Genomic DNA, 27,068 nt, shown 5'->3' with positions numbered 1-27,068 from the left:
TACCCATACTTTGCACTGACGAGGGGCAATTACCCCGAAACACCGTGTCTACAAATTGGGGTTCTGATCTGGCATAAATCCTTAGTCAAATGAAAAGGCTTGTTAAAAAGCCATTTTGACTTTTAGGATTGCTACTTCCAATAGGTGGCGCAAGAGTTTGTCTCCTTCCTCCCTGGAGAGACATATATGAATATTGTCCTGAAGGAGAAATTGCTCTTAGAAATGCATCAACAATAAAAATCACCATCTTACCATTTTGTCTGGATTTTTCCATGGTCGAGAGGCAAAATCTCGTCTTTGTTTCTTTACTGAATACAACTACACCCACGGATGCTGCAGCATCCATCTTTGCCTTCTCAGTAGTTGTGGCTTTCACAACTACCCCATGTGAGCCTGTTTTTGTCTCTGGTTATCCGCTATCCTTAGATAAGACCCTATTTGCACTGCTTTTTATTTGTAGGTTATTCCCTTCCCCATGTTACATATTTGGAAGCTTAGGTAACTGATTTAAATATGCAGCTCTCAACATTAGATCAGCTATATTCGATCAGCTTCAGTGGGAATGGAAAGCATTCAGACCCCTTTAAATTTTTAATTCTTTGTTTCATTGCAGCCATTTAGTAAATTCAAAAAAGTTAAATTTTTTTCCTCAATGTACACTCTGCACCCCATCTTGACAAAAAAAAAAGGTAGACATTTTTGCAAATTTTATAAAAAAGAAAAACTGACATATCACATGGTCATAAGTATTCAGACAATTTGCTTAGTATTGAGTAGAAGCACCCTTTTGAGCTCGTACCGCCATGAGTCTTCTTGGAATGTTTGGGGATCCTCTGCCGTTCTCTCTTGCAGATCCTCTCCAGTTCCGTCAGGTTGGATGGTTAACATTGGTGGACAGCCATTTTCAGGTCTCTCCAGAGATGCTCAATTGGGTTTAGGTCAGGGCTCTGGCTGGGCCGGTCAAGAATGGACGCAGAGTTGTTCTGAAGCCACTCCTTTGCTATTTTAGCTCAGTGTTTAGGGTCATTGTCTTGTTGGAAGGTGAACCTTCAGCTAAGTCTAAGGTCCAGAGCACTCTTGAAGAGGTTTTCTTCCAGGATCTCTCTGTACTTTGCCACATTCATCTTTCCTTCAAATGCAACCAGTTGTCCTGTCTCTGTAGCTGTAAAATAGCCCCCTGGCATGATGCTGCCACCACCATGTTTCACTGTGATGAGGTACCTGGTTTTCTCTAAACATACCACTTAGAACTTTTTGGTGATAATTCTATCTTTGTCTCATCAGACCAGAGAATCCTTTTTCTCATAGTCTGGGAGTCCTTTATGTGTTTGTTTTTGCAAACTATGTGGGCTTTTATATGTCTTGCACTGGGCAGGGCTGTGGAGTCGGAGTCGTGGAGTCGGAGTCAGAGCTCATTTTGGTGGAGTCTGAGTCGGTATAAAATGCACCGACTCTGACTCCTAAAATATAGAATAAATTGAGGACAGTAGTGCAATGCAGAATGTGCTGAATATATTTTTCATAGGAATTTTGGAAAGTTATGAAGTGTCCTATAAATGGCTGTTCTATTCCTGATCTAAGGCTACATTCACACAGCATTTTTATTGTGAGGATCTGTTTTTGAGCACAAAAACGTATCCTCACAAAACGATGTGTCTGAATGTCCTATCTTGAAACCCATTGCCTTTGCTGGGATGCCCTGGGATGCTGCATTTCCCTGAATTATTTTGCCATCAATGTTCGATATGTTTGTGACAAGCTCATCACACCAGCCAGTTTCTCCAGGCCTTAGTGGAAAAAGTTCTGCAAGATTACAAACTCAAAAAAGAACAGGTCCTTGCTATTGCAATGGACAATGCTTCAAACATGATAAGTACAATTAAACTGATGAATGAGAGTAATGAACAACAGCTAGAAGAAAATTTAGGATTCAGTATGTTTGTGATGGAAGGCCACAGTGCTGTTCATGTAACTGAGGAACAAACAGATATTACAACAGAAGAACAGCAAAAGATACCTTAGGATTAGATGATCTTGTTGAAGCTGCTTCAAAACACTTTCATATTCATCACATGCGCTGTGTTGTGCACACGCTGCAGCTGGCAATAAGAGATAGTCTGCAAGAGCGATCCCAATTTTACACATCCGGCTTTTCGCCGGTTTGGCGGAAGTGGTGCACTCCAGTACAGTGTATACAGTACAGTGGCAGCGCGACAAACGCCGGTCACATGCATGTGACCCGGAAGTTGCGGCGCTGCCACTGTACTGTATCGTACTGTACTGGCGTGCACCGCTTCCGCCAAACCGTCGAAAAGCCGGATGTGTGAAACTTGGCGGACATGCTGGAAATCTGATTGGAAAAGTGAGGGAATTGGTTATTGCCGCCAGAACCCCTAAAATTGATTCCAACTTGAAGAGACGTGCTGGGAAAGGTCCAATTGTTGATCAAGCCACTCGGTAAGGCAGCACTTATTTAATGACTGAGCGATTGCTTGAACTAAAATAATTTCTTATAGATATGGTGAACCCTCAAGTAACCTTAAATGAAGGTCAATGGACACAGGTGGCTGAATTGAAGGAATTGCTTTATCACCCATTTACCGTGACTAAAAAATTACAAGCTGAGTATTTAACTCCTGGCATTTTCATAAGGGAGTGGAAGAACTTGCTATTTTGCCTGTCCCAAAGAGGAGGTTTAATCCCAGATGGCATTTCTGCTTCAATGAAACGGAGAGAGACACAGCTATTGGAAAATAATATTCTTCTGGCAGCTGTTTATGTGGACCCAAGTCATCGTATACTGCTTGATGATCAACAGCTTACTAAAGGAAAGAAGCTTTGAGTGAGGTAGCAGTTAGTAAGAGTGGCTACAGGACTGCCAGGTGGAAGAGGACTTGGGGCCTGGCAGTGCTACTGCTGCCATATCTTCATCCTCATCAGATGAGGAGTTTAACTTTGACAAGTATTTGGATGACATTGAGCAGGCAAAGCGTTGCCGCAAGGCAAAAGATTTCACTCCGTCTCCTATAGCAGCAGATTGACCAGATTTCAGTAAAATTTTTTACTTGCTCTCAAAGAAATAAAAAAATTCAACCATTTATCAAAACTGACTGTGCATGAGGCAATTCCTTTATACCCGGAAATTGTTAGAGATGTTGCCCATGTGGTTATGGCTTTGCCTCCAACCCAAGTTAGTGTAAAGAGGTTGTTCTCTAGCCTTAACATTATTAGGTCAGATTTGAGGTCATCTGCGAAGGAGGATCTGATTGGAAGCAATTCTATTTCTTAGAACAAATTGATTGACTGCACAAATGTTATTTAGTATGTTTTTGTTGAAAACTGTTTTTTGCCACTTATATAACACTATGAAATACACTATGTAAGTGGCAAAAAAACAGTTTTCAACAAAAACATAGTAAATAATAACATTTAGTATATTGCTTATATTTAAGTGAAAAATGTATTGCAGTGCAATGTGAACATCAGACATTTAATCATTTTTATGATACAATAATCAAGATATTTAGATATACCGTATTTTTCGGACCATAAGACGCACTTTTTCCCCCCCAAATGTTGGGGGAAAGTTGGGGGTGCGTCTTATGGTCTGACTGTGGCTGCGGGGAATGAGGGTACTGCGGTGGAGCGGGTCATCGGGGGCACGAGCAGGCTGTAGCAGCCTGCCGTGACCACGTGGACCCGCTCATTTAATATGCACGCCCATCCTCCAGCCCATATCTCAGCGGTGAAGCCGGGGCTGACAGGTGGGCGGGAGGATGGGCAGGGATAAACAGCCGGCCCGCATGATCACCCCTGGCAACTGCAGCCTGGAGTGATCATGTGCGGCTGTATTCACTGCCCCCCGCGCATCATCATCAGTGCGGGGGGCAGTGAATCAGTACACATTGCTCACCGTTCCCCTGCAGCATCGCTCCTCCTCCCGTCTGTACGGTCAGCTGACTTGCGTGACTAGCGGCGCGCACAGCGATGACGTCATCGCTGCGCGCACGGGTCCACACGCAGCCGCCAGCACAGACCACCAGAGGACATCGCGATGCTGCAGGGGGACAGCCGCATTCAGCGGCGCTGTCGCTGACAGACGGTAAGAGGAGCGGTGCTGCAGGGAGTGAGGTGAGGTGAGTATGAACATTTATTTTTTTTTATGTGCCACAGGATGCGGCCATACACCAGGATGAGTGCATATAGCAGGATAGGGGTATATTATGAGCAGGATGAGGGTATATAGCAGGCTGGGGTGTATATGAGCAGGATGAGGGTATATAGCAGGCTGGGGAGTATATGAGCAGGATGAGGGTATATAGCAGGCTGGGGAGTATATGAGCAGGCTGGGGAGTATATGAGCTGGCTGGGGAGTATATGAGCAGGCTGGGGAGTATATGAGCAGGCTGGGGAGTATATGAGCACGATGGGGAGTATATGAGCAGGATGGGGAGTATATGAGCACGATGGGGAGTATATGAGCACGATGGGGAGTATATGAGCAGGATGGGGAGTATATGAGCAGGATGGGGAGTATATGAGCAGGATGGGGAGTATATGAGCAGGATGGGGAGTATATGAGCAGGATGGGGAGTATATGAGCAGGATGGGGAGTATATGAGCAGGATGGGGAGTATATGAGCAGGATGGGGAGTATATGAGCAGGATGGGGAGTATATGAGCAGGATGGGGAGTATATGAGCAGGATGGGGAGTATATGAGCAGGATGGGGAGTATATGAGCAGGCTGGGGAGTATATGAGCAGGCTGGGGAGTATATGAGCAGGCTGGGGAGTATATGAGCAGGCTGGGGAGTATATGAGCAGGATGAGGGTATATAGCAGGCTGGGGTGTATATGAGCAGGATGAGGGTATATAGCAGGCTGGGGAGTATATGAGCAGGATGAGGGTATATAGCAGGCTGGGGAGTATATGAGCACGATGGGGAGTATATGAGCACGATGGGGAGTATATGAGCACGATGGGGAGTATATGAGCACGATGGGGAGTATATGAGCACGATGGGGAGTATATGAGCACGATGGGGAGTATATGAGCAGGATGGGGAGTATATGAGCAGGATGGGGAGTATATGAGCAGGATGGGGAGTATATGAGCAGGATGGGGAGTATATGAGCAGGATGGGGAGTATATGAGCAGGATGGGGAGTATATGAGCAGGATGGGGAGTATATGAGCAGGATGGGGAGTATATGAGCAGGATGGGGAGTATATGAGCAGGATGGGGAGTATATGAGCAGGATGGGGAGTATATGAGCAGGATGGGGAGTATATGAGCAGGATGGGGAGTATATGAGCAGGATGGGGAGTATATGAGCAGGATGGGGAGTATATGAGCAGGATGGGGAGTATATGAGCAGGATGGGGAGTATATGAGCAGGATGGGGAGTATATGAGCAGGATGGGGAGTATATGAGCAGGCTGGGGAGTATATGAGCAGGCTGGGGAGTATATGAGCAGGCTGGGGAGTATATGAGCAGGCTGGGGAGTATATGAGCAGGCTGGGGAGTATATGAGCAGGATGAGGGATATGAGCAGGCTGGGGAGTATATGAGCAGGCTGGGGAGTATATGAGCAGGCTGGGGAGTATATGAGGAGGCTGGGGAGTATATGAGCAGGATGGGGAGTATATGAGCAGGATGGGGAGTATATGAGCAGGATGGGGAGTATATGAGCAGGATGGGGAGTATATGAGCAGGATGGGGAGTATATAAGCAGGATGGGGAGTATATGAGCAGGATGGGGAGTATATGAGCAGGATGGGGAGTATATGAGGAGGCTGGGGAGTATATGAGCAGGCTGGGGAGTATATGAGCAGGCTGGGGAGTATATGAGCAGGCTGGGGAGTATATGAGCAGGATGGGGAGTATATGAGCAGGATGGGGAGTATATGAGCAGGATGGGGAGTATATGAGCAGGATGGGGAGTATATGAGCAGGATGGGGAGTATATGAGCAGGATGGGGAGTATATTAGCAGGATGGGGAGTATATGAGCAGGATGGGGAGTATATGTGCAGGATGGGGAGTATATGAGGAGGCTGGGGAGTATATGAGGAGGCTGGGGAGTATATGAGGAGGCTGGGGAGTATATGATGAGGCTGGGGAGTATATGAGGAGGCTGGGGAGTATATGAGGAGGCTGGGGAGTATATGAGGAGGCTGGGGAGTATATGAGGAGGCTGGGGAGTATATGAGGAGGCTGGGGAGTATATGAGGAGGCTGGGGAGTATATGAGGAGGCTGGGGAGTATATGAGGAGGCTGGGGAGTATATGAGCAGGACATTACCCCATAACAGTGTCAGCGGCAGATCCTCGCCCCATAACAGTGTGTCATGACCATATTTTTTGCTTAAAATTTTATTTCCCTATTTTCCTCCTCTAAAACCAGGGTGCGTCTTATGGTCAGGTGCGTCTTATAGTCCGAAAAATACGGTATTTATTGGAATACAACTGTAGAACACAAAAAACTGTAATAAATTGTAAATATGTAATACAATATGTAATTTTATTTTATATATATATATATATATATATATATATATATATACACACACACACACACACACACAAGAAATATGCGTAATCTACTGTATATTAAATAGTGTATTACATATTTACAATTTATTACAGTTTGTGTTCTAAAGTTGTATTCCAATAAATATATTTTATGTTCTATCTAAATATCTTGATTATTGTATCATAAAAATAATTAAATGTCTGATGTTCACATTGTACTACAATAAATGTTTCACTTAACTATAAGCAATATATGTGGGAGTCGGAGTCGGAGTTGGAGCAAGGGAAATTGAGGAGTCAAAGGTTTGGCTTACCGACTCCACAGCCCTGGCACTGAGGAGGCTTCCATCGGCGACTCTGCTATAAAGGCCCAACTGGTGAAGGGCTGCAATGATAGTTGACTTTCTGCAACTTTCTTCCATCTCCCTACTGCATCTCTGAGCTCAGCCACAGTGATCTTGGGGTTCTTTTTTACCTCTCTCACCAAGGCTCTTCTCCCACAATTGCTCAGTTTAGCTGGATGGCCAGGTCAAGGAAGAGTTCTGGTGGTCCCAAACTTCTTCCATAAAGGATTATGGAGGCCACTGTGCTACTATGCTCTTAGGGTCCTCAAGTACTGCAGAAATTCTTTTGTAACCTTGGCTAGATCTGTGCCTTTCCATAATTCTGTCTCTGAGCTCCTTGGGCAACTCTTTTGACCTCATGGTTCTCATATGGTGTGACATGCACTGTGAGCTGTGAGGTCTAAGGCTGCTTTCACACTAAGTTTTTTTTAACATTCGTCATGAACGTTTTTTTAACGCAAAAACGGATCCAGTGCAAATGCGTTTTCATTTCAATGCATTTGCGTTCACCTGCGTTTGCGTGCGTTATAGTAAGGATCCAGCGACTTGCAGTTTAACTTTTTTCAAAAACGCTACTTGTAGCGTTTTTGAGCTGCGTCCAAATACTGAAAATTGCTGGATCCTGACTAAACAGCATGCAAACGCATGTGAACGCTGGCATGCTGATAGACAGGATCCTGCTTGCTCTACTGAGCATGCCCAGAAACCAGCCTCGGATGATCAGTCCCTCTCTCCACCTCCCTCTCCCTCTCTCTCCACCTCCCTCTCTCTCCACTCTCCCCCGCCTGAGAGCGGAGGACGCTCGTAACGAAGGTAAACATTGGGTAACGGGTGTCTTAGTTACCCGATGTTTATCTTGGTTACGTGTGCAGGGAAACGGCTCCTAGCAGCTGCAGACGCTAGTAACCATTGTAACTATCGGGTATCCAAGCAAGTTACCCGATGTTTACCTTGGTTATGAGACTCCACAGCTGTCAGAAGCCGGCTCCCAGTCTTTCACGTTCAGTTCCCCTCACTCCCGATCACATGACTCCAATCCCCGCCCATAAACTTAAAGTGACAGGATCCTGCAAAATAATACATGCGTTTGCATTCATTTTTTGTTTTAAAAGCAGGATCCGCTTTTGCAGCAAAAAAACGTTCATGACGCATGTTAAAAAAAGTAGTATGAAAACAGCCTTATATAGACAGGTGTGTGCCTTTCCAAATCAAATCCTATCAGTTTAACTAAACACAGCTGGACTCCAATGAAGGAGTAGAACCATCTCAAGAAGGATCACAAGGAAATGGACAGCATGTGACTTAAATATGAGTGTCTGAGCAAAGGGTCTGAATACTTATGACCATGTGATGTTTCAGTTTTTGTTGTTTAAAATAAATTAGCAAAAATGTCTAGGTTTTTTTGTCAAGATGGGGTGCAGAGTGTACATTAATGAGAAAAAAATGAACTTTCTTTAAATTTATCAAATGTCTGCAACAAAACAAAGAGCAAAATATTTAAAGGGGTCTGAATACTTTCTGTACCCACTGCACATTTCCCAAAATGTAACTGAACAGCTACATTTCCCCTTAAAAAACAATAGGGGTCAGAAGAATCTAAATAGAGCATGTAATTTTGCTTTAGCAGATAAATCAAAAACTATATCCAAACAAGGAAAAAATTAATAAAAGAAGCACAATCAAATTGATATTAATTGCCTAATATGCACTTAATATCAATCAGTACATAAGAAAAATAGAAGAAATTATGTTCCAAAAATAGATAGATACAGTGGGTACGGAAAGTATTCAGATCCCTTTAAATTTTGTACTCTTTGTTTCACTGTAGCCATTTGGTAAATTCAAAAAAGGTCATTTTTTTCCCTCATTCATGTACACTCTGCACCCTAACTTGACAGAAAAAAAAAAGAAACAGAAATGTAGAAAATTTTGCAAACTTATTGAACAAGAGAAACTGAAGTATCACATGGTCATAAGTATTCAGACCCTTTGCTCAGACACTCATATTTAAGTCGCATGCTGTCCATTTCCTTGTGATCCTCCTTGAGATGGTTCTACTCCCTCACTGGAGTCCAGCTGTGTTTAATTAAACTGATAGGAATTGATTTAGAAAGGGAAACACCTGTCTATATAAGACCTCACAGCTCACAGTGCACGTCAGACCAAATGAGAATCATGAGGTCAAATGAACTGCCCAAGGAGCTCAGAGACAAAATTGTGGCAAGGCACAGATCTGGCCATGGTTACAAAAGAAATTCTGCATTACCCAAGGTTCCTAAGAGCACAGTGGCCTCCATAATCCTGAAATGGAAGAAGATCGGGACCACCAGAACTCTTCCTAGACCTGGCCATGCAGCCAAACTGAGCAATCGTGGGAGAAGAGCCTTGGTGAGAGAGGTAAAGAAGAACCCCAAGATCACTGTGGCTGAGCTCCAGAGATGCAGTATGGAGATGGGAGAAAGTTCCACAAAGTCAACGATCACTGTAGCCCTCCACCAGTCGATTCCAAGACTATGAGAAATAAGATTCTCTGGTCTGATGAGAGAAAGATATAACATTTTTTGATAATTCTAAGCGGTATGTGTGGAGAAAACCAGGCACCGCTCATCACCTGCCCAATACAATCCAAACAGTGAAATATGGTGGTGGCAGCATTATGCTATGGGGTGTTTTTCAGCTGCAGGGACAGGACGACTGGTTCCAGTTGAAGGAAAGATTAATGCGGCCAAGTACAGAGATATCCTTGAAGAAAACCTCTTCCAGAGTGCTCTGGACCTCAGACTTGGCTGAAGGTTCACCTTCCAACAAGACAATGACCCCAAGCACACAGCTAAAATAACAAAGGAGTAGCTTCAGAACAACTCTGTGACCATTCTGGACAGGCCCAGCCAGAGCACTGACGTAAACCCAATTGAGCATCTCTGGAGAGACCTAAAAATGGCAGTCCACCAATGTTCACCATCCAATCTGACAGAACTGGAGAGGATCTCCAAGGAAGAATAGCAGAGGATCCCCAAATCCAGGTGTGAAAAACTTGTTACATCATTCCCAAGAAGACTCATGACTGTATTAGCTCAAAGGGTGCTTCTTCTCAATACTGCGCAAAGGGTCTGAATACTTATGACTATGTGATATTTCAGTTTTTCTTGTTTGATAAATTTGCAAAAAATTCTACATCTCTTTTTCTGTCAAGATGTGCTGCAGAGCGTACATTAATGAGAAAAAAATGAACTTTTTTGAATTTAGCAAATGGCTGCAATGAAACAAGCGAGGGGGAGCGAGCTAAGGGGCAGAGCGAGGGAGTGAAGGAAGCACAGGGAGCAGAGTGGGAGCACAGAGGGGGAGCGAGGGAGCACAGAGGGGGAGCGAGGGAGCACAGAGGGGGAGCGAGGGAGCACAGAGGGGGAGCGAGAGCGCACAGAGAGGGAGCGAGAGCGCACAGAGAGGGAGCGAGAGCGCACAGAGAGGGAGCGAGAGCGCACAGAGAGGGAGCGAGAGCGCACAGAGAGGGAGCGAGAGCGCACAGAGAGGGAGCGAGAGCGCACAGAGAGGGAGCGAGAGCGCACAGAGAGGGAGCGAGAGAGCACAGAGAGGGAGCGAGAGAGCACAGAGAGGGAGCGAGAGAGCACAGAGAGGGAGCGAAGGAGAAAAGAGGGAGCGAGGGAGCACAGAGAGGGAGTGAGAGCACAGAGAGGAAGCGAGAGAGCACAGAGAGGGAGCGAGAGAGCACAGAGAGGGAGCGAGGGAGCACAGAGGGAGCGGGGGAGCACAGAGGGAGCGGGGGAGCACAGAGGGAGCGGGGGAGCACAGAGGGAGCGGGGGGAGCACAGAGGGAGCGGGGGAGCGGGGGAGCACAGAGGGAGCGGGGGAGCACAGAGGGAGCGGGGGAGCACAGAGGGAGCGGGGGAGCACAGAGGGAGCGGGGGAGCACAGAGTGAGCAAGGGAGCACAGTGAGAAAGAGCACAGAGAGGGAGAGAGGGAGCACAGAGAGGGAGAGAGGGAGCACAGAGAGGGAGAGAGGGAGCACAGAGAGGGAGAGAGGGAGCACAGAGAGGGAGAGAGGGAGCACAGAGAGGGAGAAAGGGAGCACAGAGAGGGAGAAAGGGAGCACAGAGAGGGAGCACAGAGAGGGAGCGAAGGAGAAAAGAGGGAGCGAGAGAGCACAGAGAGGGAGCGAGGGAGCACAGAGTGAGCAAGGGAGCACAGAGTGAGAAAGAGCACAGAGTGAGAAAGAGCACAGAGAGGGAGAGAGGGAGCACAGAGAGGGAGAGAGGGAGCACAGAGAGGGAGAGAGGGAGCACAGAGAGGGAGAGAGGGAGCACAGAGAGGGAGAGAGGGAGCACAGAGAGGGAGAGAGGGAGCACAGAGAGGGAGAGAGGGAGCACAGAGAGGGAGAGAGGGAGCACAGAGAGGGAGAGAGGGATCACAGAGAGGGAGAGAGGGATCACAGAGAGGGAGAGAGGGATCACAGAGAGGGAGAGAGGGATCACAGAGAGGGAGAGAGGGAGCACAGAGAGGGAGAGAGGGAGCACAGAGAGGGAGCACAGAGAGGGAGCACAGAGGGAGCAAGGGAGCACAGAGAGGGAGAGAGGGAGCACAGAGAGGGAGAGAGGGAGCACAGAGAGGGAGAGAGGGAGCACAGAGAGGGAGAGAGGGAGCACAGAGAGGGAGAGAGGGAGCACAGAGAGGGAGAGAGGGAGCACAGAGAGGGAGAGAGGGAGCACAGAGAGGGAGCACAGAGAGGGAGAGAGGGAGCACAGAGAGGGAGAGAGGGAGCACAGAGAGGGAGCACAGAGAGGGAGAGAGGGAGCACAGAGAGGGAGAGAGGGAGCACAGAGAGGGAGAGAGGGAGCACAGAGAGGGAGAGAGGGAGCACAGAGAGGGAGAGAGGGAGCACAGAGAGGGAGAGAGGGAGCACAGAGAGGGAGAGAGGGAGCACAGAGAGGGAGCACAGAGAGGGAGAGGGGAGCACAGAGAGGGAGAGAGGGAGCACAGAGAGGGAGAGAGGGAGCACAGAGAGGGAGCACAGAGAGGGAGAGAGGGAGCACAGAGAGGGAGAGAGGGAGCACAGAGAGGGAGAGAGGGAGCACAGAGAGGGAGAGAGGGAGCACAGAGAGGGAGAGAGGGAGCACAGAGAGGGAGAGAGGGAGCACAGAGAGGGAGAGAGGGAGCACAGAGAGGGAGAGAGGGAGCACAGAGAGGGAGAGAGGGAGCACAGAGAGGGAGAGAGGGAGCACAGAGAGGGAGAGAGGGAGCACAGAGAGGGAGAGAGGGAGCACAGAGAGGGAGAGAGGGAGCACAGAGAGGGAGAGAGGGAGCACAGAGAGGGAGAGAGGGAGCACAGAGAGGGAGCACAGAGAGGGATAGAGGGAGCACAGAGAGGGATAGAGGGAGCACAGAGAGGGATAGAGGGAGCACAGAGAGGGATAGAGGGAGCACAGAGAGGGATAGAGGGAGCAGAGAGGGATAGAGGGAGCAGAGAGGGATAGAGGGAGCAGAGAGGGATAGAGGGAGCAGAGAGGGATAGAGGGAGCAGAGAGGGATAGAGGGAGCAGAGAGGGATAGAGGGAGCAGAGAGGGATAGAGGGAGCAGAGAGGGAGAGAGGGAGCAGAGAGGGAGAGAGGGAGCAGAGAGGGAGAGAGGGAGCAGAGAGGGAGAGAGGGAGCAGAGAGGGATAGAGGGAGCAGAGAGGGATAGAGGGAGCAGAGAGGGATAGAGGGAGCAGAGAGGGATAGAGGGAGCAGAGAGGGATAGAGGGAGCAGAGAGGGATAGAGGGAGCAGAGAGGGATAGAGGGAGCAGAGAGGGATAGAGGGAGCAGAGAGGGATAGAGGGAGCAGAGAGGGATAGAGGGAGCAGAGAGGGATAGAGGGAGCAGAGAGGGAGAGAGGGAGCAGAGAGGGAGAGAGGGAGCAGAGAGGGAGAGAGGGAGCAGAGAGGGAGAGAGGGAGCAGAGAGGGAGAGAGGGAGCAGAGAGGGAGTGAGGGAGCAGAGAGGGAGTGAAGGAGCAGAGAGGGAGTGAAGGAGCAGAGAGGGAGTGAGGGAGCAGAGAGGGAGTGAGGGAGCAGAGAGAGGGAGAGAGAGCAGAGTCCATCTAACTAAAAATCTTTGATACCATTATTGCCCCAATTCTTCAGTTCAGCAGCAAAGTCTGGGGTCCAGTCTCATTCCCAAACTGGTCAAAGTGGGACGCTGGGCCAACAAAAATATTCCATCCAGAGTTCTGAAAGCACCTCTTTCAAGTTCATTGGAGCACATCAAACAGCGCCTGTCAAGCAGAGCTAGGCAGAATCTCACTTTACTTTGCAATCAAGAAGAAGGTGCTGTTCTTCATGATCTTTCAGGATATTCAACTCAAACTTTATCATTGTGAATAACACTAATCCCAAGCAGCAGCCCTAAAAGCCACCATACACATTAGAATGACGTCATCTGAACTTGACAAAATCAGGCTCTGTCAATGTTCTAATGTTTATGGGAGCCTTCCATCTCTCTCCCACCAGAAGATGTTGGTGGAGATAATCATTTAGCATGTACAATTTCAGAATGCCTATCCTTTAGGTCTCAGTGAGGTAAGCCATCACAAGAGTAGTCTGGCAGCAGCTTTCTCTTTTAGATTACACAGAGCTGTAGAGTGAGTGCTCCTGTGTATGGGAGAGACAGCCAATATAGCAGTCAGTCGAACAAGAAGCCAGAACAAAGTTCATTTGACAGCTATCTAAAGTGTATGGGGGACTAAATGTTCAGAAAAAAATGTTGTCTTTGCTCATTTTACAACTTTTATCCTCAGATGATTGCCTGACTCCAGGAAGAGGAGTGTTTTAACTGATAGACGTCAACAATATAAAGACATCAGCACTATGAATTAGAGAAAATAGCAGCAGACCACAAGGCACTGTGTGGGGCCCATGAGTCAAAGCCTGTGACACTAAAGTGGATTCAATGGGAACAAATGTACTTTGCAAGTGCCACAATAAATGTACTTCTTCCTGTCTTTAAAAGTTGAGATGTAAGCCATTCTGTGACTGCGCCGATGTGCCCTGACCACACTTCACTTTTTTTGGTGTATTTTTTTTTTGGGGGGGGGGGGCTTTGCTATGGGGCCTCATGATTTCTAGGTATGCCTCAGAACAAAAGTGCAACAATAGGAATGTATATATAACAACATGTATTTTCCCTGTGCTTTGCGAAGTAGAAGAAAAAAAAATAGTCAAGCACTACCATTCAATATCCAGCTAAATGCTCTATATGCAAACTTAATTCAGGCACCTGTGGCCAAAACAATGCTGGTGCTCAACACTTAAATTATAACAGGGAAAGTGTTGCAAAAGCAAAAATATACCCTTTAAAAATCCAACTTTATTCAATTTACTTTAAAATTATCCAGTAACCACAGTGCAAAGAAAAGGGAGTAGGGTAAAGATCACACCCTAATACAGACCTGGGCAAGGGGCGGCCCGCGGGCCACATCCAACCCGCCTACTCTCTGTGACCGGCCCGCCTGGCTCAGGGCGTCCTTGCTGGCCAGTCAGTGATGAGGGCAATCTGACCTGTTGTCCGGAGCACCAGGCTCCGGGAGGCCCGTGGTCAGATTGCCCTCATCACACGCTGTGTGACGGGCAGGGAACAGAAGACAGATGCCGCAGCGCCACACAGTGCAGGCAGCGGAACGCAGGAATCTGTCCTCTGTTCCCTGGCCGGCAACTTTCTCTGTGACACACACGCGCGCCCTGATGTCGTCAGTACGGCGCGCGTGTGTGTCATTTGAAAAGTTCCCGCCCGGCAGGAGAAGAAGCTGCAGAAGCCGGGGCCCGTACGGAGAGAAGCAGCGGCGGGGCCACTACAAGAACAGCAGCGGCGGGGCCCCTACAAGAGAAGAAGCATCTCGGCGGGGGCCCGTACGGAGGTACCTGAGGAGGGAGAGGCGAGTAATAACCTGAGGGGACAATGGGGAGGAGGGGGTAACTGGTGAGTAATATTTGGGTGTACTGATGTAGTATATAGAATGTAGTTTTACAGGTGTAGTATATAGGGGTCTAGTGATGTATATGGGTATGTAGTGATGTATATTACAGGTGTAGTGTATAGGAGTGTAGTCACGTATATTACATGTGCAGTATATAGGAGTGTAGTGATGTATATTACAGGTGCAGTATATAGGAGTGTAGTGATGTATATTACAGGTGCAGTATATACTGCAGTGAATATTCAGTGAGTATAATTACCGGCGATAAGGAGCGGGAGGCAGCAGAGACAGAGACAGCAGCGCTGGAGAGAGGTAAATATAGAAAATCTTTTTATTAAAAAAACCCATGTTTTCTCTGGTATTTGTCACACTGATGTCACACAGATCACATCAGTGTGCGATCCGTGTGACACCCATGCTGCTGGAGAAAAAAAAATGGACATGTCTGCATGTGTGCATGCAGGGCCACGAGGGGTCACACAGTCTGTAACTTACTGTTTGTTTATGAAGGGATAGTATATATACTGTATACAGTATTGGGTAAAACTGAGTTAATTACATTAGTCTGGCCCTCTAAAACCATCCCAATTTCTCATGCGGCCCCATGGGAAAATTAATTGCCCACCCCTGCCCTAATAGATACACCTCCCTCCTGTCCACTACCTAGCGCGGAGGTCGGCACCCTAAATGAATACAAAAAAATGGCGCCCCCACTCTCCGGCGGCTATCCCTAAAAATTCCCTACCTTGCCCTCACAAAGTCATGAAAAAGTGATCAAAAATATATGGACAAGGTGTACATAGTTGGTACTAGTGGACAGAGTATTAAGACACATATATACATCATTCCAACTCACACAGGAGATTTTTTGGAATACAATCACACAAGAATAAAATAGAGAGGGATCGCGATAGTTGTAAATCCCTCCTATCCTCTGTAGAAAGAAAGCGGGGCGGCACCCCAATGGTACATAATATGGTGCCCCCACTGTGTTTTGACTTTTTAGGGATAGCCGCCGGAGAGTGGGGGCGCAGTTTTCGCATCCATTTAGGGTGCCGATCTCCGCGCTAGGTAGTGGACAGGAGGGAGGTGTATCTATTAGGGTGTGATCTTTACCCTCCTCCCTTTTCTTTGCACTGTGGTTACTGGATAATTTTAAAGTAAATTGAATAAAGTTGGATTTTTAAGGGGTATATTTTTTGTTTTGCTCACCACTTAAAGCACAAGTCTTTAATCCAAAACTCCAGAAAAGGGAAAAAAAAAAAAAAAAGTGTGCCACTCACCAGTGGTAATATTCATGACTTTATTCTTCGAGCCATCATAGCACATAGGCAGAGGGGACCTGTATGCTATGATGGACTGAAGAATAAAGTTGTGAATATTATCAATGGCGAGTGCCAAACTTTTTTCCATTTTCTGGAGTCCGTATTTTCCCTGTGATCATGGTTAGGTTTCAGATCTATTGGCCCTCTCTTCAAGGACTTATCAAAATCTAAAACAAAAATTCCTTAAAACTATTATATATGACAATTTACCACAGCCCGTGCAGAGTCCAATAGTTAGGAAGATGATCACAGTGCTTTCCAGCCATCTGCATAGAATGACAAAGGAAAAGAAAATTAAAAATAAAAAGTGGCATCTATGGTTTATTTACATTGCCATTATATATTTTAGACCATAAACCAGTGGCGTAACTAGAGTTCGATGGGCCCTGATGCAAAATGTGGACCTGGGCCTCCACATCCCCATGTTGGTCAGATGTATGTATATATTTAGCGTTCTAAGGATATGTGCGCAGGTTGCGTTTTTTCTTGTTTCATTTTTGTTGCATTGTAAACTGCACTGTGCCATTGACAAAATGCATGCGTTGTGCTTCCCAAGCAAAATCTATGACAAAACAGAAATTTCCATGGCACGTTGCTTTTGTTTAGGCAGTGTTTTGTTTGACAAATATTTGTCAAAATCGTTGCCTAAAAAAAAGCAACATGTCACTTCTTCATTGCATTTTGTGAACATTTTCCACTCATTGAAATGAATGAGGTGTCTCAAAACGCAACCAAAATGTTTACTGAGCTTTTTGATTGCATTTTCGATGCATTTTTATTAACAAAAACGCAGGTCAGCAAGTTTTCTCCATTCTCTCTCTCAGTCTCTTTCTGCTTCATACTCACCGATCACCGATGCCGCGCGTCTCCTGCTTCTAAAAGTGCCGTCAACTCATTAGGCTCATCTCATATTCACTTCACCTACTCACTATGCTCATCTCATATTCACTGCTTCCCCCGCCGCCTATGACTGATTGCAGTCAGACATGCCTCCACGCTGAATGACAGCTGTCAGACTGCAACCAATCAAAGCCGCCGGTGGGCGGATCTATATGATGCAGTAAAATAAATAATTAAATAAACTGGTGTGTGTTCCCCCCCCCAATTTTGATACCCAGCCAAGAAAAAGCCTCAGAGATGAGGGCTAGTATTCTCAAACTAGGGAGACCCACGTTATTGGGAGCCCCCCAACCTAAAAATAACCGCAAGCAGCTGCCCAGAATTGCCGCATCCATTAGATGCGACAATCCCGGGACTTTACCCGGCTCATCCCGATTGCCCTGATGCGGTGGGAATCGGGGTAACATAAAGGATTAATAACAGCCCACAGCTGTCACTAAACTCTAGATTAGTAATGGCAGGCATCTATGAGAGACTCCTATCACTAATCTGTAACTGAAAGTAAATAAAACACAAACACCGAAAAAGCCTTTATTTGAAATAAAAGACAAAAAAAACCCATCCTCTTCCATCACTTTATTAACCCCAATAACACCCCGGCAGGTCCGACGTAATTTACACGAGCTCTGCTACATCTGAACCTCACAGCGTGCGGCCATAGAACAATAACTGCCCTCTGTGATCTCCAGAGAATTAATGAGCCGCAGCAATCAGCGGTGAGGTCTCTCAGGTTAAGCTGGGTTCACACATAGCGACAGCAACAACGATGTTGCTGTTACGTCACCATTTTCTGTGACGCAACAGCGACCTTGTATGTCGCTGTTATGATCGCTGCTTAACTGTCAAACACAGCGACGCAGCAGCGATCATAACGTCGCTACATGTGCAGAGAGCAGGGAGCCGCGCACACTGGTTAGCGCTAGCTCCCTGCTCTCCTAGCTACAGTACCCGTCGGGTTAATTAACCCGATGTGTACTGCAGCTACATGTGCAGAGAGCAGGGAGCCGCGCACACTGGTTAGCTCTGGTTCCCTGCTCTCCTAGCTACAGTACACGTCGGGTTAATTAACCCGATGTGTACTGCAGCTACATGTGCAGAGAGCAGGAGCCGGCAGCACAGGCAGCGTGAGAGCGGCAGAGGCTGGTAACGAAGGTAAATATCGGGTAACCACCTTGATGTTTACCCTGGTTACAGCTTACCGCAGCTGCCAGATGCCGGATCCTGCTCTCTGCTCGCTTCATTTCGTCGCTCTCTCGCTGTCACACACAGCGATCTCTGCGTCACAGCGGGAGAGCAACAATAAAAAAAACGAACCAGGGCTGTGTGTAACGAGCAGCGATCTCACAGCAGGGACCAGATCACTGCTCAGTGTCACACACAGCGAGATCGCTAATGAGGTCACTGCTGCGTCACAAAAACCGTGACTCAGCAGCAATCTCAGCAGGGATCTCGCTGTGTGTGAAGAACCCCTTAGTTGCAGTCACAGCTGGAGTCTTCACCATTGTGATAAAGGAACAGGGCCTACAGGGCTTTTTAATAGCCGAAATAATCATTAATTGGCCAATTCATGTCACAAGGGCACCAACAATCTATCACAGGTGATTCTCATTTGTGATTTACCACAGTCGAGGCAAAATGTGTTTCTATACTAATATAATGTAAAGGGTGCCAATACCGTTGTCAAAGCAAGCTTTAGGGTTTTTTATATTTCCCTCCCATTTTTTTTATTTTAAGTTATTATCATTTGATCTTTTGTATTTAACATGAGTGCTCTATTCAAAAAAAATCTGTTTCACTTGATGACATTTTTTTCAGGTGATATTCCACATTATGTACTTAAACCTCATGGGTGCCAATAACGATGAGCAGGACTATATAGCACAAGCTGAACAGCGTGAAAAATAAATAAAGCCAATTCTTCAACTGCTGTTGCTTTGTTTATTCTGCCTCCCAAGGATCACAGTAAGTGTCAGCTCACATTTATCCTGTGCTCTATGCTGAGTGCTTACATCAGGGATTATGTGTACATATCTGAAAAAACGTGATTCAGACAAAATTCCCAATGTACAATTCACTGTATTGAAGGAGAGGGAGTCACTTTCAATTTCAGTCTGGCCTGTGGTCCAAAGGTATCCATCTTTTTATGAACCATTTTAGGCGTGCACAAAAGTGTGGTCATCAGCAGCTTTGTGCACCTTTGAAAAAAAGGGGCACCGCTGAACAGAGCTCAAATGGAGTCGGAGTAATTCTGCTACCTCATTAGTAAATGGATCCATTGGGGGTTTCACATGAATCACGTATTTTGGAGATGTTCATGGAAGACCTAATGTAAGAGCTCAGAATAGAGCACAGGATAAATGTGAACTGACCTAAGATGTTTTGTGCCCCAAATTCCCACAAATAGTATTCAACTCAACCCACAAAAAAAAAAAACAAATTTCCATCATCTGTTAATGGAAATATTGGGGGGTTTCCACGTTACTAGTACCACAAAAGCTATGGAGAAGTGATATACCGTGTTTCCAAAAATAAGACCTCCCCCAAAAATAAGCCCTAGCAAGGATTTTCAGCATTTTCGGAGCAAGGCTTAAATATAAGCCCTCCCCCGAAAATAAGCCCTAGTCGCTGATCAATAATGAAGTGTTCATGCAGCTAAAAGATACTGCAGGACACTTCATTATAGACAGCGGGTACCCAGTAATCATACTCCCCAGATGTCGAGCAGGGGACTTGCAGTGATTGTACACCCACACATAATCATATCTCACACACACAATCAGATCACACACACACACACACACACATCCGATCTCACACACAAACATAGGATCGCACACATCAAAATCACATACACAAACATCGGATCGCACACACATCAGATCGCATACATACTCACCCCATATAGCGACAACAATTACTTCTCGCCGGCAGAATCCTGAGAGGCAGTGCGGTGGAGCGCAAGGACCTGCAGAACAGGACCTGCGGCCGAACATGCGACTTCCTCACATCGTTCCCTGCAGCCGGTTGCGCTGGATGTGATGTGATGTGTGGACTTCTGTGTGTGCGATCTGCTGTGTCTGTGCGATCGGCTGCGCGTGTGTGCGATCTGCTGTGTGTGTGTGTCAGCCAGCAGCAGGGGAGGACAGCGTGCAGCACCCACCGGAGATCACAGGAGGACCTGGGAGCCACGCAGACATCCGGGTCTGTTAAGTATGAGTCTCTGGGGAAGTGGGGTGGGGTCTGCTTTTTTGGGGGGGTGAACTTACCCCCCAACCGTGTTTCTCCAAAAAAAAAGTGTTTTATTTTTGGAAAAACACGTTAGCTACCCACCAAAAAAACAAAAAAGAAATCCAGAAAAATCTGCACTATGACATTCAAATATCCCCCTCCCACCTGAGCACCACAATGTGTCCATAACAAATTTAGCATTTACATGTTTGTCACTGTTGTAGTGAGGAGAGCCCACTTAATTTACGTGGGGGGGGGGTCTCTCCATAAGCACATGCTTGGAATAATGTACTGATACGAGGGGCTGCTGATAAGTCTATGGCTTTACCGAGAAAGGATGATGAAACTTTACATTTATTCCACATACTCTCCACTGATGTCAACACACTTCTTACATAGATATTCCAAGTTCTGTAAGCCTCGTAAAAAAGAAGGATTTGGGTTGTGCCTCAAACCAAGCATCCGAATGCCATGGCATCAGAAATAGTGTGAAATTTGGTACCCTTGAAGTGTTTCTTCAGGATTGGAAACAGATGATAGTCGGAGAGCGCTAGATCTGGTGAATAAGGTAAGTGGTCAACCAGCTGGAAGCCCAGCTCTGCCAGTTTTGCTGTGGTCGCTTGTGCAATGTGAGCGGAGGAGTTGTCTTGCACAAACAAGATTTCATTGGACAGCTTGCCGCACCTTTTGGCCTTCAGAGCTGTCTTCAATTGGTCCAAAAGTTCAATGTAATACCTTTCATTGATGGTTGAACCATTTTGAAGGTAGTCCTTATCCCAGAACACAGACACCATCACCTTAGTAGCTGATTTTTGCACGCCTGAACTTCTTTGGACGATGATAACCACTGTGCCTCCACTCTTTTGACTGCTCCTTGTTTACAGGGTCATACAAATAAATCCAGGTCTCATCCATAGTGACCAGTCAATCCAGGAAGTTCCTATCAGTTCGGAAACGCTGACAAATGAACGGGACGTTTTCACTCGCATGCTTCTCTGATCTGTTGTCAAACATTTGTGGACCCACTTTGCAGATAGGTTCTTCATGTCCAAATGTTCATGGATAATAACACAAACTTGCTTTAGCTGAAATTCATTGATTCTCCAGTATCTGTTGTGCACAGCATCGACGATCTCCAGAACAACAGCCACTCTTAGTCATCCATGACATTCCTCATCATTGGTGCTGAAGTGGCACATTTTAAATTTGGCAACCCAGTTCTTAACTGTGCAATATGAAAGGCATTGATCCCCCAATGTCTGCAACATATCACCATTAGAGCTGGTAGAGCTCGCAAAAAAAACGGGACCAGAAGGTCCCTGCTAAATTTAAAAAAAAAAAAAAAAAAATGAATAAAAACCCTGATCCACTCTGGAATATGGTACCCATATAAGTCTAGATTAAAAATGTTGGTGGGAAGGATAGGGGGGTTAGGAGCGCACGCAGTGCACTCACTGAGGCTGTGTCATGGTGGCACACTCCTTCCGGGTCACGCTTTCCGTTCCGGAGCCGGCAATTGAATATTTACTGCTTTGCCCGACCACTGGCACGTGTAATTGGTTGCAGTTAGATGCGCCCTACCCTGAGTGGCAGCGTGTCAACTGACTGCAACCAATCACAGACGCCAGGACGGCCCGTGGGTGGGGAAAGCAGAGCAAGTGTCTGCGAGTCAGTATGGTGATATAAAAATAAATTCATAAATAAAACAATTTGCGCAGGGTCCCCCATATTCTGATACCAGCACAGATAAAGCCCACGGCTGCAGCCCCCAGCTGTCGGGCTTTATCTGTGCTGTGTATCAAAATAAGCCCAGAGTCACATGTGCAAGGGACTCGCATCACATGACCCAGCAGTTGCACACTCTGCAAACATGAGCGTGCAGGTACATAGAAACACAACGGCAGACCCATTCCTGTTAGGAGAGTATGTGGCTGTGCCGGGTGATGTGACGCGAGACTCGCGCAAGTCGCTTGCAAGTGTGATTCCGGCCTAAGAGAAACCACATGTGGCTTTTTTAATTATTATTTAATAAATTAAAAATAAACAAAAAAAAATGTGTCCCTCCCCCCCCCCTCCAATTTTAATACCCAGCTAAGATAAAGCTAGCTGGGGCTGGTATTTTCAGCCCACGGCTGCCTGGTATTGCCATATCCATTACATGTGACAATCCCAGTGCTTTATCGGCGCTTTCCGTTGCCCTGGTGCAGTGGCAATCAGGGTACTAGCAGGGGTTAATAACAGCGCACAGCTGCTACTAAACCCTAGGTTTGTGATGGCTCAGGCATCTATGAGATACCTGGATCACTAACCTGTAAATGAAAGTAAATAATTACAAACAGAGAAAAAAATCCTTTATTTGGAATAAAATACAAAAATACACCCTCTTTCCCTACTTTATTAACCCCCAACACACCCCTCCAGGTCCAGTGTAATCCACACGAGGTACCACGCTGCTTCCAGATCTGCTACATCTCACAGCGAGCAGCCATAGCACACGACCGCCGGCTATGAGTGCAGACAATGACTGAGCCGCGATGAGTAATGACAGACATTGTCACAGGCTGGGGGCGTGTCTGACTGCAACCAATCACAGACGACAGGGGGGCCGGTGGGTGGGGAAAGCATGGAAAGCTGTGTGTATGCGATGAGCCTAATACGCAGTACAGGAAGTGAATGCATGACCCGGAAGCAGTTTGCCGCCATGACACAGAGTCTCCGTAAGTATGACACGCTCGTTTAATTCTCCTTTTTTTATTTTATTTTTCCTTTAGTTTTCCCAGTGCCGAATCCGGATCGTACACCCGGAATCCTGGGCCGGGTCCAGCACCCGGGCATCTTTGATACCACGCGGATCCGGACTATAACAGTCCAGGTTCGCTCAGCCCTAATCACCATGATTATCCTTTGCGGACTTTCCTTGCAGAAACAAGAATTTTATCACTCCTCTGCTCTTAGTTGCTGTGAATATCGCATTTAGCCTCCGCCATTTTGTTTTCCCACGTGCGTAGAACACTATTGCCATAAGCAAATAAACACAAAATTTTGAAAACATATGTTAGACACATAAGGCTTTTATGTGATGTAACATTTGTTACCATAGAAACAAAAACAAAAAAAAATCACAAAGCCAAAAAACTTAGCAGCAGCCCCCTCGTATATTTTTTTTTAATTTATTTACTTATTCATATTTTATAGCTGGCATTTCCACTTAGAGACCTGTAACTTTTTATTTATCCTTCAATGGAGCTTTTTGAGGACTTGTTTTTTGTGTGATGTTTACTGATCCCAATGTGGGGTACAGTCAGTTTAACAGCTTCTTACTTGAGACTAGGAAGTAGCTTCAGCTTCCAACAGGACAACGACCCTAAACATATTAGGAGAGTTACATGGAATGATTTAGATCAATTCATGCAATGTCACAGTGCGGACCTAAAATTACGTTGAGAATGTGTGTCAAGACTTGAAAATTTACGCTCTCCATATAATCTCACTGAGGTAAAGCGATTTTGCAAAGAAGAATGGGCAAGAATTTCAGCCTCTAGATGTGCAAAGCTGGTAGACACATACCCCAAAAGAATTGCAGCTGTAATTGCAGCCAAAGACGGTCCTACAAAAAGTATGGGGCGAGGGGGGCTGAATACAAATGTGCGTCACAATTTTCATATTTACATTTTTTAAAATATTCAGAAGACCATGCATCATTACCTTCATATTTCACAAATACTTGCTACTTTGTGTTGGTATATCACATAAAATCCTGATAAAATATATTTAAGTTTGTGGGTGTAACATGGAAAAATTCATGGTTCATGGATATTTTTTCAAGGCACTGTAAATGAGTAAGTTGGCAACTATGAATGGCACCAGTGTTGGATTTCCCATAAGGTGACGCTTGGCCATGGCCTAGCGCGAAGAAGCAGTGGGGGGGGGGGGGGAGACATACATACAGAAAAATAAAAAAACAAATATTTACAATGTTTCAGTATCATTTGGATAAGGTCATATAAGATGCTGTTTTCCAAATTTAGATCCATATACAATAAATTGAGCGGTACATTTATGTTGCTCATCTCTATAGCTTCTGCTGTTAGTCACTGGGGGCAGTGCTGCTGTTACCAGAGTTTCTTGTTCTTGGGTGATAGATGCTGTTGGGGTGAGAGAAGCAGAGTACATCTCAGCACTTACATCTCCTTTGCCGCCACTGTAGCATCTGTGACAGAAGAAGCTGCAAGGGCAGAGTTAGTGGCAGCGAGTGACACCAGCGCCAGGGGGAGCAGAATTATGTGCTTTGGGTGTAGACACTTAAATCAGGCCCCAAATTTACACTGCTTAAATTTAGCATGCAAGAAAATTGGAGAAACGCCTATAAAGTACAGTGGTCACCATTGATTTCATTGTCTTTTCAGTGACAAGAATCTCACTTGGATGTGATGTTGGAGGGGGATGGAGAGATGGGAATAGCAGAATATGACAGTGTATAACAGAGGGTGACCTAGTTCGTAAAGGTTGACCTGGGATAATAGAAGATGAGAAAGGATTGCAGAGGATAGTTACTAGGGCAGTGACAGTGTGTCAGGGTATAAGAGAGGGTGACAAGGTTACACTAGGAAATCAGGTGTAAGAGTGTAAGGGAGTGACATTGGGTGATCGGGTCTACAGCAGCAGAAGAAAGTGATGCAGCAAATCCAAAAGCCAAAATCATAGGCCCTAGCCTGTAAGAAAAAACAGCATTTTAAACATCTGCTAGAAGGAGCCAGAATGAGATGGTAGAGGCACCAAGTTATTTTTTTGTTAAAACATTAAATTTGTCTATGGATTTAAATTTCGGTATTAAAAAAAGTCATCTTACCGTAGTACCCATCAGCGCTTAATTGTTTTAGTCTATAGTACTATCTTACAGTAAAAGACTAGAAAAAGTGTAAATGTACTGGATTTGTGGCTTATACCATGGAGTTGTCACATGTGCAATAACGGCAGTCAGAAAAAAGCTAAATGCTTGTCTTATGACCAGTGCTTTTATTTGCTGGTACGCATCTCTGAGACAAGGAGCGGGGGGGTTAGGGGGGTACTGTCAGGCGCGCCGCCGGCCGACATTGAGGAACGGGGGGTGGCGGGGTGTGCCGGTGCCAGTGGAGAGAGCGGACGATCATGTGAGCACAAGTATGAGATTTGTATACTTCTGGCCACATTCTGATTTGATGTGTCCAGCCTCAGTCAATTCAGTTTCATTGAGCATGTCTGTTCAGCATGTAACCACATCTATGTAAATCGCATACTTGCAGCTTCATAACCTCCCACTCTCACCACCGGCACCAGAGAATCCTGACAGCGTGCAGAGTGCACACTGTGTGAATTCAGGCTGCAGTCACAGACAGACACACAGAATGACTGCAGACTCATCACTAATTTGGACAACCCCTTTAATGCTCCTAACAACATAAATAAAAATATAGTAACCCTTAACTTGTCAGACGGCACAAGACTTTATTAAAGAGATTGTCCACTACTTTAACATTAATGACCTTTCTTAGGATAGGTCACCAATGTCTGACTGGTCAGGGTCCGGCACCTGGCAACCCCGCCAATTCCCTACTCTAGGTGCCGGTGGTGGCCGGAAGTGCTCAGTTCTGGATCTGCTCCGTCTTCTGATAGTGGCAGCAGTCTCTTATTAAAATTAATGAGCTGGATGTGAAGTACCCGGCCGCGGACACCATCAGAGGACGGAGCAGATCCAGAAATAAGCAATTCCGGCCACCTGCACCATAATCAGCTGATCAGTGGGGGTCCCATTGCGCTCACATCAGAACCAATGCACAAGTGGGACCAAGGCCTAATGATGACACACAGTCAGTATCACAAATAAACATTTACATTCAGGTACCTTATAGATGATGTTGTCTCTAGTTATTTCTTTCTATTCTTCATCTTGTCCTGATGCAATGATGACTTTTCACATTCACATCTCATCTCTGCAGATTTCCATCTTCTCCGTTCTTCTGCAGCACATCCAGACACGATGCCCCTAAAAAGAGCAGAATGATTATAATACTTCTACTTAAAAATATCTGCCGTACACTGTGCCCCAGAATAAATAATGGCCCCTCACAGTATTCTGTGCACAAAATATGACCCACACTGTCCCTCTTATGGTACATGGCCTACATATTCCCTCTTTCCAAACTGAGCTTATTGTTTACAGTGTCCTTTACACTGTGTCCCCTTATACTGCCCAGTCTTTATACTGTTCCCTCATCACACTACCCTTCCTTGCTATAACCTCACACTGTCCTCCCATTCTACCCCCTCTCCATACCGCCCCCCACCACTACCTAGTCTTTATTCTGTGCCCCTCACATTCTTCTCATCCCTTACTGTCTCCTCACTACCTCCTGTGTGTCCATATACTTTTCTACCTCACTTCCCATCCTTCCCATTTACTCCTCATACCGTCACTCTTTATTCTGTGTCCTCAAAATTTCTTTCCAGTTCGCTCCACATCCTCTGTCCCCATGCATGAAACCTCATCCTCGCTGTTCCCATGCATCACCCCTCATCCTCTGTTCCCATGCATGAAACATCCTCTCTGTCCCCATGCATCAACCCTCATCCTCTCTGTCCCCATGCATGAAACATCATCCTCTCTGTCCCCATGCATCACCCCTTCATCCTCTGTCCCCATGCATCACCCCTCATCCTCTCTGTCCCCAGGCATCACCCCTCATCCTCTCCGTCCCCAGGCATCACCCCTCATCCTCTCCGTCCCCAGGCA

The 27,068-nt window shown here is 46.2% G+C and overlaps 1 protein-coding gene across 1 annotated transcript in view; it reads right to left on the bottom strand.

The window, feature by feature from the left end:
• The window catches only part of RNASET2 (ribonuclease T2), a 422,090-nt gene that overhangs the window by 269,384 nt on the left and 125,638 nt on the right, over positions 1–27,068 (bottom strand). Inside the window, exon 4 of the mRNA XM_075339751.1 lies at positions 16,382–16,437. Coding sequence (XP_075195866.1) covers positions 16,382–16,437 — 56 coding nt within the window. The remainder of the gene's footprint in view (positions 1–16,381; positions 16,438–27,068) is intronic.

Source organism: Anomaloglossus baeobatrachus, chromosome 3 (assembly GCF_048569485.1).
Source record: "Anomaloglossus baeobatrachus isolate aAnoBae1 chromosome 3, aAnoBae1.hap1, whole genome shotgun sequence".
Lineage (NCBI taxonomy): Eukaryota > Metazoa > Chordata > Amphibia > Anura > Aromobatidae > Anomaloglossus > Anomaloglossus baeobatrachus.
The sequence above is the reverse complement of the archived record's forward strand: the minus strand, read 5'-3'. Positions and strand labels throughout refer to the sequence as shown.